Source organism: Anabas testudineus, chromosome 1 (assembly GCF_900324465.2).
Source record: "Anabas testudineus chromosome 1, fAnaTes1.2, whole genome shotgun sequence".
Classification (NCBI taxonomy): domain Eukaryota; kingdom Metazoa; phylum Chordata; class Actinopteri; order Anabantiformes; family Anabantidae; genus Anabas; species Anabas testudineus.
This window is the reverse complement of record NC_046610.1, coordinates 19,045,309-19,057,796: the sequence shown is the minus strand read 5'-3', so window position 1 is coordinate 19,057,796 and position 12,488 is coordinate 19,045,309. Positions and strand designations below refer to the sequence as shown.

At 40.9% G+C, this 12,488-nt stretch overlaps 1 protein-coding gene across 2 annotated transcripts; it reads right to left on the bottom strand.

The window, feature by feature from the left end:
* Positions 1-701: 701 nt before the first annotated feature.
* LOC113161402 (UDP-GlcNAc:betaGal beta-1,3-N-acetylglucosaminyltransferase-like protein 1) lies at positions 702-12,193 on the bottom strand. Of its 2 annotated transcripts, XM_026358968.1 has the most exons (13): positions 11,760-12,193; positions 11,530-11,646; positions 11,312-11,411; positions 10,072-10,136; positions 9,352-9,417; positions 8,061-8,156; positions 6,330-6,377; positions 4,801-4,896; positions 4,436-4,560; positions 2,582-2,717; positions 2,189-2,257; positions 2,010-2,084; positions 702-1,200 (listed from the first exon to the last, which is right to left on the bottom strand). In XM_026358968.1, exons 1-13 carry the CDS (start codon positions 11,892-11,894, stop codon positions 1,120-1,122), a joined length of 1,209 nt encoding a protein of 402 aa, XP_026214753.1. In that variant the 5' UTR covers positions 11,895-12,193; the 3' UTR covers positions 702-1,119. The 2 variants fall into 2 exon arrangements, with proteins under 2 accessions (XP_026214753.1, XP_026214755.1); XM_026358970.1 differs by lacking the exon at positions 6,330-6,377.
* Between the last annotated feature and the right edge of the window lie 295 nt (positions 12,194-12,488).

Sequence of the window (12,488 nt, the reverse complement as noted above, 5' to 3'; positions counted from 1 at the left end):
TGTGTAATGTAGAAACACAGAGAGGGAACAAGGGACTGGGTTGAGAGTAAGTGCTAAGTGGATGTGATAGTTTTCTCAGCACAGTACCTACTGTGCTGTGGGTGGTAAAGGTCTCGGGGTTTCACCTCAAACCTGACAGTTTGGGCTGAATCAGACCCAAACATTCCTGCTGCAGCATTTACTGTCTGAAGCACCTGAATCCAAGCTTAACCTCTAATACAGTGATTCTGTGCATTTACATGCAAAGCACGTTCAGTCGTTGGAAACAAACAAAGGTAGTGAAAATAAAACTCTGGAGTTGAAGACCCCCTTTGTTTTCTTTTTATACCGTAACTGCTGCTTCCCTACAAACTACTGTGGCCAGATTTACAGTAAGGCCGACCACCACTCTGACCCAGGAAACACTGGGAGAGATTTTGTGGGGAAAGGTCTGTTTACCTTTGAGCAGAAAAACTCTACACGCTGTGAGGTAAAATAAACTTCTTGTGTGTGTTTACGCATCAGAACTGTGCTCTCTTAAAGAGGTTATTGTTCTTTAGATTTCATAAGAAACCCAGGCAAAGAAAAATAAATATGTGCAGATTCAGTGTTTATAGATTTGCAGCAGATGTGTGAGTGTGTCTGATTTTGAATTGTTTCATCACAGAAGACTTAAGAAATCAGTCTGGGGGATTCTGGACATAAGCTGCACCCACTGTTTATAAGGTGAACCCTACTGTGATGAGACACTGACTCCAATTATTTTTACTTCAACACAAAGTCAAAAGTTCTGACTGGCAAACAACCATCCAGAAAACACACTGGCCACACAAATGTATCATGAACATATAACTCTCAGAACTGTATTAAATGTTGTTTCCGTAAGTTTTATTATGCTGGAACGTGGATTTATTTTGTCTTTGTACAGAGCTTCAATATTTGTTTCCAGTCTTTTTGCTAAGCTAAGCTAAACGTTTAAAACTTACATGTAAACAGACTAAAACCTTCATTTCTCCTTGTCTTGGTGTGGCCTCACCAGGTGTCTGCTCAGTTTGTGTGTAGTTATTAAGTAATCCAGTTCTCGGCACCTCTTTGCCTTTTGAAGCTGCAGGGCCCCTTTTTGTCTCCGTCACTAAGCAGTCAGTTGAAATGGAAGTAATCTATTCCTTCTTTCAGCTGCAAAGAGTTGAGGTTTCCCTCCAGGACGCCTCCTGTCATGTCCTATAAACAGAGACATGAGAAACAAAAGGAACAGAAAACATTGTGGGAGTTGAACGATTCCACAAAAAATGAATATAATTATTATCATTAACCCTTAAAATAGTCAGCTTGCTTTGACTTCTCACTTCCTCAGTGAGTTTTATACAGACTGCACAGAGCCAGATTGACCTGCACTAAATGAAGCTTCACCTGGGCCGGTGGTTCACATGAATGCATTTGCTGATTATGGTTATTTGACATCTGGATGAACAACATTTTTTAACTAAGTCCAGGATTTTTTCTGTGTGAGAGAACATTAGAACAAGCTTGAGTGAGTCCAGGTCTTATTTGTCCTCTGACTCTGATTACTTCTCCCAATTCCCATAATTGAGCAATTAGTAGCCCCATAGGTGGAGTCGACCTAGATTTGATGTCTAAATCTGGCTGGGTGATAAATAGGCAGTTAGTAAGCTGTACACATGTCTTACTGTGTATTAATAAAAATGAATAAAAGAGAATATGTAGTTAATAGAAAAGAGTTCTGATGCAGCTGTAAGTATTAGCAGGATTTAACAGTTCAAAAGGCAACCCACAACAAGATATGTGTAAACTGAACAGTGGCAAAAGATCAGGTTCCTGTCTCTACCCATTTCCTGACTGCCTCCTGTGTGTGTGTGTGTGTGTGTGTGTGTGTGTGTGTGTGTGTGTGTGTGTGTTATGTCCTGTGCCGGGCACACGCCCTCGATCATTATGTTGTTAAATAAGATTACAGACCTGAGGGCCAAAGGGTCAGAAACAGCAAACAACACTCCAAAATGCTTTCTGCTCACCAGTTTAACACAGATGATGAAGGGGGCCGAGGCGTCTTTATAGTGCACAACTGGGATTTTTGGCTTAGGTCTTTCCTAGAGGGACATGAACAGAAAGAAGATCAACATCATTGCTGGTCAGAGTTTCACTGAAAGTGGTGAGCTGACCAGTATGTGAAATCCACATTCGGGGATCTCACCTTGGAGTCCTCATATGTGTAGAAGCCTTTCTGGATCTTATTCTCATCCACATCACAGAAAGCTTTGACCTGACAAATCAACGGGTAAGGAAATGAATGCTGGCATAAGCTCATATGTAGTGTCAAGAAAAAATAAGTGAAGTATTTGCAATTTCCTGGATAAATTGGTTATGAAATGTGATCTGATTTTCACCATAAATATCAAATATTTTTTTTGAGAGGGAACGTACAGCACCACATGAGATCACATCGTTTCATAATTAATTTATGCATAAAACCAGGAAACTGCACTTACTCTTTCATGCCAGTGCACCACCACATCTTCCAACAATATCACCCCACTGACAAATCCAATATATTTTGGTTAATGGCTCATGTGTGGATGTTACATACTTTCTTCTGACTGATTGGGCTCAGGCATCGGTACAGCTTCCGGCCCTGTTTCCCAGCGTTCCATATAGTAAAGCTCTCCAATTGGCTGAGGACTCGTTCCTGAAGGAAGTCGACTCGCAGCTTCCAAATAGTTTCCCTGGAGACAGCGAGTGCGAGGAGAGGATCAGACCACGTAGATGCAGAAGAATGTACAGGAAGTGTACAAGCCTAAAATGAGAGCTGTTGTCTGTAAGCCTAAATTAAGACGGTTATGTTAGTGTGAAATCATTGCTTAATTCTGTTCCACAATAAAGAAATAAAAATTAGTTCTCAAGTCCTCAAAGAATCTGCTCACAAACACTGACATAAACATCAGTTTCAGGTTTGCAAATATGAATTAACTGTAACGATCAAACCAAAGCTTAATCATTATTAGCAACATTACCAAATTTGACTTTGTTTAAGTGCAGCTGCCATGTTCTCCGACCTCCATGATAACTGAAAGTTGAAATAAAATCCTTTCACTTTCCAAAACTGCACTGCAGGAGGAACTGTGTAATAAGTTTGATCACACAAGGCACTAACTACATGGTAATATGTTTTAAAACATATTTCTAGTAAGAAATATATTGAAAAAAAGTTCCATACTATAGTTTGAATGGAAGCTACATTTGAACTGCACAGAATTACCACACAGTCAGCGCTCATACTCACAGGCAGCACACCACTCTCATCTCCTGATGTGAGCATCTTACTATACCTAACATTGGGCCTCACATGCCAAACAAACCCAGATCCACCACCACTGTGAAGCGCGGGTGGTCCCCCGTGTTGCTTTTCTATACATTCTCCATACGGGCTTTGATTCTATGACATGGCAGTAACATGGCAGAGATTTGCTATAAACTGTTTCTGCATACACACACTGAAGCTTTCAGCCGCCTAATACCCTGCAGATCAAAAGACAAACACACTGTCATGCACTCTGGTATAGATTCACAAACAGAACGGCTGAACAAACATATACACACTCATGCAGGCATGCCCGCATTTATAAACACAGACTTTCTATGTTAAGAAACCTCTCGCCTCAGTTACTATTTGGCACCATCTTAACTTTGTAAAACGACACTTCTCACCTCACGCACAGGGCTTCTATAATTACATGTGTGTGCGTGACAGACAGACAGAAGATGATGGTTTCATTTAGTAACAGAGAGGAAGTAGTAGGCCGAGGATGGGGGGGTGGGGGGTGGGGGGGACAAGAAGTGGAAAGTAGGCAAGGCAAACTCGAAATAGGCTTCTAAAAATAGACTAAGGATAGATGAAGACAGACAGGAGGATGATCGTTGAAGGAACGCATCAACACAGGCAGATATAAGAGCAGTGGGGACAGATGTAGAGGAGGAAGGAAAGAGGAAGGAAAGGAAGGAGGGATAACAGGAAAGATGAGATGAAAGGGCGCCTGCTGTGGGGGAAGTGAAGGCATCTCCTTTGGTGTGGTTTACATTCTGAGGTCCAAACACACTCACACACACACACACGCACCTCTGTTCATGACAAGATTATTCTTATTCCCTCCCAGCAGAAGTGAACATTCCTCACAGAGGAGAAAACAGGTTGAAATTCCTGATTCATATGCTGAGAAAGTGACTGAAATTCCAAAACCAATTCTGAAAAACCCAAAATAACAAAAACATGCAGCTGCATGTGAGTGACTGTGTGTGTGTGTGTGTGTGTGTGAGGGTGTGTGTGTGAAAGTATCAAGCATATGGGATGCCAGTGGGCAGCTGTGAGTAGGTGGAGGATCAACACTGTGTCCAAGTATATGTGTGTGTGAGTGGAGCTGAGAGGGACGGGGGGGGAGAGACTCACTCTGTTACAGAGTGGGTGGTGGCCTTCTCATGGTAACGATAGACCAGCAGGCAATGGTCGACCCTGAACAGACCCCCTCCCTGACGAAGACTCTGGTAAAAGAAGAGTAGATCCTCTGGGATGCCCTGTAGAGGAGGAAGCAGAGTGTAAGATACAAGTTGTATATGTTGAATAACTCAGTACCACTGAGTACAGCAGCTTCAAAAACCCAAATCTCTGACTGATCTTCTGGCACTTGAGCTGCATTTAAGGTAACGTAGGTACCAAGCTTTGACAAAGTAAAGAAGGGGTCAGTGTGAAGCCAGGTTAACATTTCAGGTCTCAGAGAGTGAGGCTTTAGAAATATATCTGGTGTGAACTTTCACCTTGCCTCCTTCATCAAACGGTCCAACCTTCAAGAACCAGCTCCTTGAGCAGAACCATGTTGGCATAACGACTGTGGGGCCGTGAGAGGTGAACACCTGAAACACAAGAACAGTTCCGACTATTACACAAATCACGTTAGCTGTCATTTCATATTTCATATTTCATATGTTATATTTCATATAACACACTGGCCACTGTAAATGTTGGGGCGCTTTGTCAAACCTTAATAGACCAATGATAAATCTGTCAATATGCTACATGTAAATGCTTCCTCAGAGGACGTGTATCGCTCAGTTTGTTTGTGACTGTGGGAAGAACTAGAGTAACATGATATTAAATGCATTAGCAAGCTGATGGATGTGGAGGCTGCAGCAACCATTCTGACCATGCAGACTATAAACAGAGAAGCTTTGTTTGGAACAAAGAGAGGTGTACTGGGGTTGAATAAACATCTATTTGTGTTTCTACAGTGAATGAGAAGTGAGCCAAGGAACAGAAAAAATGGAGCACTGATCTAAAATAAGGTTGTAGAAGTGAGAAGCTACTGTGCAGCAAAACAAGAACATCAGTTCTGAGTCAAGACTCGGTAATAGATGCTGGGATGAGCGCAGCATGAGCTGTGTTTATGTGTATATTAAATATAAACATACAAACACTGGTGCTGCGCTTCTGTCTGTATACTTGTATGTGCAATTAGAGTCATTCCCCGCAGATAATCACTCAACAAGCTCTGCCACACAGACAGAGTGTAGGAAACAGCATTTCATTTCCTTTTGACCTTAGAAATAAAGGAACTTCAGGCTGTGGCCACAGAACATAAAAAAAAGCCTGTAACATAACATCGGTATCAGTAAAAACAGACCAGGATTTAGCCTGATGGGTTAGGGAAATTTCCTATTTGGCTTCTAGGAAGAAACAGTGAAATGAAAAAGGGGCTTGGCTACACTTCTAATTCTACAATCAAAATAGGTTAGAGTGCAGCAGTAGAAGTGTGTGCTTCCTGAAGTGTGCAGGAGAAGGAAGCACGCTTCCATCCTCTCATGCATGATCTTTGACTAATGAGTTCGGTCTGGCCTCTCTTTTTTCTTTGACCGCAAACTCTTTAATACATCAGGATTGCATTACACCCTCTATAACTACTCTTTTTACAGATGCAGCCCCCAACTCATTCGCTTCACTGCTGCCCACACCTTATACTCACCCCCACTCCTTGTTGTTTCTTTTTTCTTCTGTGTGGACTGTATGTATATAACAACTTTCATTTTGAGGGTCATTCTGGGTGGTTTCTGTTTCTATCAACAATTCTTGTCACAGTTCTTCACATTGTTGTGTGTATGTGTCCACATGTGTGTGTTTGGATGTGTACGTGAAGCTGTTCTTGGATGAAGCAGGAAACTGCTGCATAACTGAAATGTATCACAGATGAAGACAACTGTAACAAAACATCTGGATTCAGCAAGGCAAACAGCTGGACAGAATCTTGTGTGTGTGTGTGTGTGTGCGTGTGTTTGTGTGTCCACCTACGTACATCTCCTCCTGCTTCTGTTGTAGTGTTGCAACATTTTGCAGATGTAATCTGTGGCCAAAAGCATGAATAAGAGGAATAAGAATGAGTTCTGGGAAACCAGGGGACAGAGAGAGCGAGAGCGTCTTTGTGGATATGAGTAGTTGGTGGGGTAGGGAAGGTTTTAGGGAAACCATATCTAATGTCCCACAGATGAACCCACATGGTCCAGATCTGGATCAAGTTAAACTAGCACCACCCCGAGAAAATCTCTGGTTTAACACAGTTAGTTTCTCTTTCTTTCCTCTGAAACTAAAAGTAAAGACAGATAAAGTGGAGAAAGAGGAGGGTACGGAAAAGGAGCAGCTTTTAAAGCCTGCAGAATCAATGTATGATCTCATTCTCATGCTCCATGAAACTTAATATCATATAAATATCCTGGACTATGTGCAAAAGAGTTATGCAGACTGTGTGTGTGTGTGTGTGTGTGTGAGAGAGAGAGACAGAGAGAAAAGAAAAGAGTGAGTGCAGGTCGTCTTGTATCCTTGGTGACAGTGTGTTTTTGTTCAGACAGAAACACCAGACTTCTATTGCTACATTAATAGAAATACTGCCAGTGGTTTCACTTGTATATGATTGTCTCTCTTATGGTTTAATGATTAATGTGATTGTTAAAAGGTGGTGGAAATAAAAGCACGCGCACACACACATTTTTGTATAGCAGTCAGTGTGAGGACACTCATTGACATAATGCATTCCCTACTGTAGAGAACGCCATACTAATCTACTCTGCTTCAATGTTTAATTTATCACATGTACTGCTTTACCCCTAACCAAAACCTCATTCTAACCCTAACCCTAAAAGTCTTAACCCTAAAATTGCTCTTTAAACACCCATCTCATTGTGAGGACTGGCTACAAAGTCCTCACTTGGTAAAAAATGGCCTCAGTTTTATGGTTACAAATCCATGCTGGTCTTCACAATAATAGCCACACACACACACCTTTAGGTAGGCCTCAGCAAGTATTTTTAGCATTCTCTAGTGTGCAGTGCAGTGAAAAAGTCTTTCTGGTTACCACATTTGGTCATGGTGCCCACCACTTATTTTCTTTCCTTGTTTTTGAGAGAAGAGAAGGATGAACGGTGACCTTGATAACAGCAGACAGGAATCTATTTGTGTCTCAGAAACTGTTGCTCTGACTGCATCTGTTCTGAGGCATGACAAAATTCACTGTGGTGCCCTTCAATGAAAGAAACACACAAGTACAGGGTATTGACTAGTTCAAGCTTTTCTATTTTGGAAAATATTGACTCTTTGTAGATTAAGTATGTACATTTTTACCTTTAGTGATGTTGTGATGACGTGGCAACTTTTAGACAGTGATGCAGTAAAATAAGCACTTAGAATTCAAATGAGTGCTGCAGGATCATTTAGAAAACATACAAAGCTCACAGTACTTCTCTGTCTGCAACATTTAATTTTCCACTGCCAACACTTTCCATAATCGACTACACTCAGCAGGCAGCTGGCAGTATCACTGCTTCCTCTGGTGGGACTGTGATGGTCAGAGAGGTCATGAGTGATGCTGCGTCCTCTGTCCACTACACTGCCACATTTCCGTGGAAACTATGGATAGCAGGTACATATCCTGCTTCTAAGTGACCTGTTTGCTGCCTGGCACATGACCCCTCAAACACACACAGACAAACACACAGATTAATCACACATACTGTGCACAGCCGTGGGTATTTACCTGTGTGATGAGCTGATCCTGATTGATTGTGTTGATCCAACGAGTGTAACGCTCTGTAGATCCTTCTGGTAGCCTCTGAACTCTACAGCCAATCAACTATCATGAAAACACATAGACACACCTTTGTAGGTATTAAAAATATTTTTCTTTCAGAGACAACTTAAAACAATGGGCAGCCATTTAATAAAAATGCTGCCATAGATATAATTTGTAAGTTTAGTTTTTACAGGTCATTATTTTTATTAAACTCCATATGGCTTCTGGTTTAAAAATGTATGGATCAGAGTTTAAATCAGTTGATTTATTAGTGATCAACATTAAATTAAAAGCTGTCTTTACTGTGTTTCATCAGTAAAGGTTTCTTCCAGATCATATATATTTATTTTTTATTTCAACCTGGCTTTCTGATTCTTACTACTAATAAGGGCTTATCATCTTGTGGTGTGGCCTCTTTTATTTTTTGCTGATGAAATCTTCTTGTGATGATTGAGATGCCTCCACGCCCGGCTCCTAGTTCAGCTCACTTAATTTAGGTCATCTGATATGAAAGTGTTTCATGTTCTACTATATAATGTTTACTGCATCTGTGTATAAATATCATCTACTAAAAGCTGAAATTATGAACTACTGTCTCATATTTATATTTCAATCTCAAACCCTAAATTACAAAACAAATAATTGGTCTTGCCATTCCATTGCTTTTGGAGGGGACTGTGTATGTACGTATATGTAGCAGTTTGATATGACAAAAGGTGTGTCTGAAGTCGAAATTAAAAATTAAGGCCAAAGTCTGAATCTAAAATAAAATCATATTAGTTGACAAATACAGGTCAAATCCCAGCAAAAATAATGAACAAGAAACAAAACAGAGAATCCAGTTTTTTCAAGAACTATAAAATATTACAGCAGCAACAGAAAAAGGCAGGTTGTTTGTGCTGGGCAGCAAGTCTGCTGTCTCCATACTGTCTCTCTCATTTCCCTCACATACATGACCTTTGACCTCTGACCTGGTAGGCCTCAGAAAGCATCAACACCGGATGCTCAGACTGCTCTACATGCCAACTGCATGAAGGAAAACACACCCACACACACAAACAAATGGCATGAAAATGTGCATGTGCATGAAAAGACGCTTTTTTTTAAGCAGGACTGGTCAGATGACCACAGAGAGAGAGGGGAAGAAAGGGAAAGGGAGAGAAGTGAGAAGCAAACAAGGGAAGGGAGAGGGTGAAGGCAGAGTGCCACACAGAGGGAAGGAAGTGAGTAAGCAAATGCTCAAGGGAGAACTTACTGAATTTAGGTGGAGGAGAGATGCCTCATACTGCAGTCGAACTCTTTGAGGCAACATTACGTCATCCTGGAGAACAAAAAGTACCAAAACAGACACATTTTAAAATCTAATGTCATTTGTATGTCATGCCACTATTACAAAAAGCATTACTTTTATGGCTTACAGAGTTGAATAAGCAAAAAGTTTAAGTTAAAGGTTTTAGAGGAAAACTCTCCTTCAGGATATGATCAGTGTTGAGTAACAGTAGCAGAAAAAAAAGCACATGGGGAAGTAAAGGATGTTGACTGTTTTATTACGGCCATCTTAGTCAGGCAACAGTCTATTAGTAGAAATAGATTTGTGAAATACTGTATGATTCAAGCAGTTAAAACATAAAACAGAAGTGAACACCGAGCAGAAACTCAGATGTCGTGGCAGATGTTGTTGTAATTTTCAGAATTCAGACAGGAAACTTTAAAGCACACACACATAAAACGCACACGTCAAGCACTGCTCTCAGGTCGTTAGTCATGTGTTCTGACACCGCTGCCAAACGGTCCCTGAGCTGCGGGGGTCTGTGTGTGAATGTACTATGTACTGCATATGTGATCTGATTAGATTTGACTTACTACTGTATATGCTATGAAAGACATCTGAACAATAAATAAAACATGCTCTGGCATGCGCACACACACACACACACACACACACACACACACACACACACACACACACACTTACCGCATCCTGAAAGCACAAGTATTTTCCACGACTCTGAGATATTGCCCTATTCTTTGCATATCCCACTGAAAGATAAAGGGACAGTGTATGATTGTTTTTGTGTGTAATGCCACTGTGCTCACTTACATTCATCATATTAAAATAACACTGAATAACATTATATCAAAGAAAAATTATGTAATGGTGTTAAACAGATTAAAGACATGTTTTGTTTACAATGAAATCTCTTAAATAGTAATGTGAAATGTATGTATAAGTATGTATTTATTCAAAATCCCACACTTTCATTGGTTTTTTTTTTCCACATGAAGAAGTCAAAAAAGAATAAACTTGACTTTCTTTCTTCTCAGTAGCTTACTCTAAAAGGAAGGAAAAAAAACTTAAAGGGATCATATGATGCATTTCGAGGTTTGATGTTACATATTGTGATGTGTTTGATGCCTGTGTCGTCCAATGTCAGTTGTCAGAGTCTTTTACCAGTTGGCTGATAGTGAAACGTGAAGCTTTCAGTCTGGCTTATATGTCTTGTTTTCAAAATTTGTTTCCAAATGCGATACGTTGACACGTTGATGTTCAACTGCATGGAAGACCATAACTTCCTATGCACTTTGGCCTCCTACACATACAGTGCCTCATCCACCCACTAAGGTTAGCTGCCCTTGTTATCCTGACAGGGTTTCTGCAAGAATATCAACTTCTGCAGGAACATTCAAACCAGCACCACCCGCACGACTCACAGCCGCCACAGCAGTGCTAAGTCTAACAAGCAGCATTTGCATAAGGAGTGACCAGCGCCAGCCTGAGTACCCCTAGCACTCATGTATGTGCACTAGGGGTATGTCTTGTATTTTCGGCTGTAAAGGAGAATTACCTTTGTTTACTCTTACAAATGATGGAACCATAGAACAACAACAGTTACAGGCCAAGAACAGACTTCGTGCGATGTTATCTGTTGCCAGCACTTCACGTTTTTCACAACCTGACCCATTAGACAGCGTTTTTCTTTTTTTTTTAGCTGAAAGGCTGGTGCTGTTTACAGTCTGTGTTCCGACTGGACATAGTCCAATTACTTAATTATTTATGTTATATAATAAACTCTTCACTTTTGTGTGTGTTGCACACAGAGAAAATTCATTTAACATCTTAGAAAAGCCTAATGGGCATTGCTATAGATACTGTCAGGGACAGACACACTGAGGAGTTTTCTGGATAAACAAATAAATGATTTAATTACACTGACCTCCTCTTGGTTGAGCAGAGTTGTGGCCTGAGGTCACTACTGCAATGCCCCTTGTCTCCAGTCTCTCCCTCCACCTCTCCACCACTTCCCTGGAGTCATCCTGATGGAGAAATAAATACATACTAAACTAAAACTGAGGTCTGATATTCTAAGATATGTGGTATATTGTGCATGCATAAATACCTTATAATCCCTTTTAATGAATTTAAAGTACTTACAGTACTTGCATCGTCAAAGACAGACAGCTCCATGGACCCTGTGAAGTCTTGCTGTAAAATACCCTGCAGACATTCATCCAGCCAAGAGGACGCATTGTACACTGGCATGATAACAGACTGAGGATAAACACACACACACACAGAGTCAGTCCTTATTGAAGAGACAACAATAGCTTCCAAGAGACATTCTCTGTATTATGGTGTCCACATATTATTGTCCTGTCACCCACCACATCCACTGCTCCCCTCTCCTCCTCCTCTCCTGTCGGTGTCTGTGCTTCGTTTTCCGCCGTGCGGAGCCGCTTCGCCGGGTTCACATCAGCCTCTGAGTCCCCGTCCTGCAGCTCAGTCAGTCCGCTGCTCATGTCGACAATGAAAACAGCGGTATCCCGAAGTCTGAACTCGTTTTATCTTATTAAATGTCGGATTAATGTCTGAATATACTGAAGTTAACCAGGCTACACAACCAGTGACGAGCAGGGAACCACGACGGCTATACATGAATAAAAGTGTCATTAAACTCCCTTTTTAACCACTGTCTATATAAAATGGGTCTACGTGATAAAAGTGACATCAGCTGAAACCTGCTCTATGTGTTTTAATGACCGTCATAGTATCAATTTTAGCCGTAAGCATGGCCAGACTCGTGCAAAGCGGTTAACAGCGCCACAACTTCCGCAAACAATGACTCCCAGACGCTCATTGGCTCTTACAAAACACGGACAGGCACCGGATTCGCTGCAGCTCACTGTCAATCATCTGGAACTGTGACGTCACTAATGAGTTCTACGTGGAGGATTTTTTTTTTACTACGCTGACAACTACTAGAAAAATAATATCCTTAAATAATAAGTGAATGTTAAAACAATGTGGTCTATACACAGACCAGAACTGACAAGTGATCATTGATATTCTATCAACATGCACATTGTATGTATGTGTATCAGTTTCAATTTAAG

Bases quoted from the DNA above. Each gene is read 5' to 3' on its own strand.
- LOC113161402 (XM_026358968.1), bottom strand. From the start codon at position 11,894: ATGAGCAGCGGACTGACTGAGCTGCAGGACGGGGACTCAGAGGCTGAT. The intron at 11,647-11,759 runs GTGGGTGACAGG...GTTTATCCTCAG, and splicing joins AGAGGGGAGCAGTGGATGTG to TCTGTTATCATGCCAGTGTA. The intron at 4,561-4,800 runs GTGAAAGTTCAC...CCTCCTCTACAG, and splicing joins CGTTTGATGAAGGAGGCAAG to GGCATCCCAGAGGATCTACT.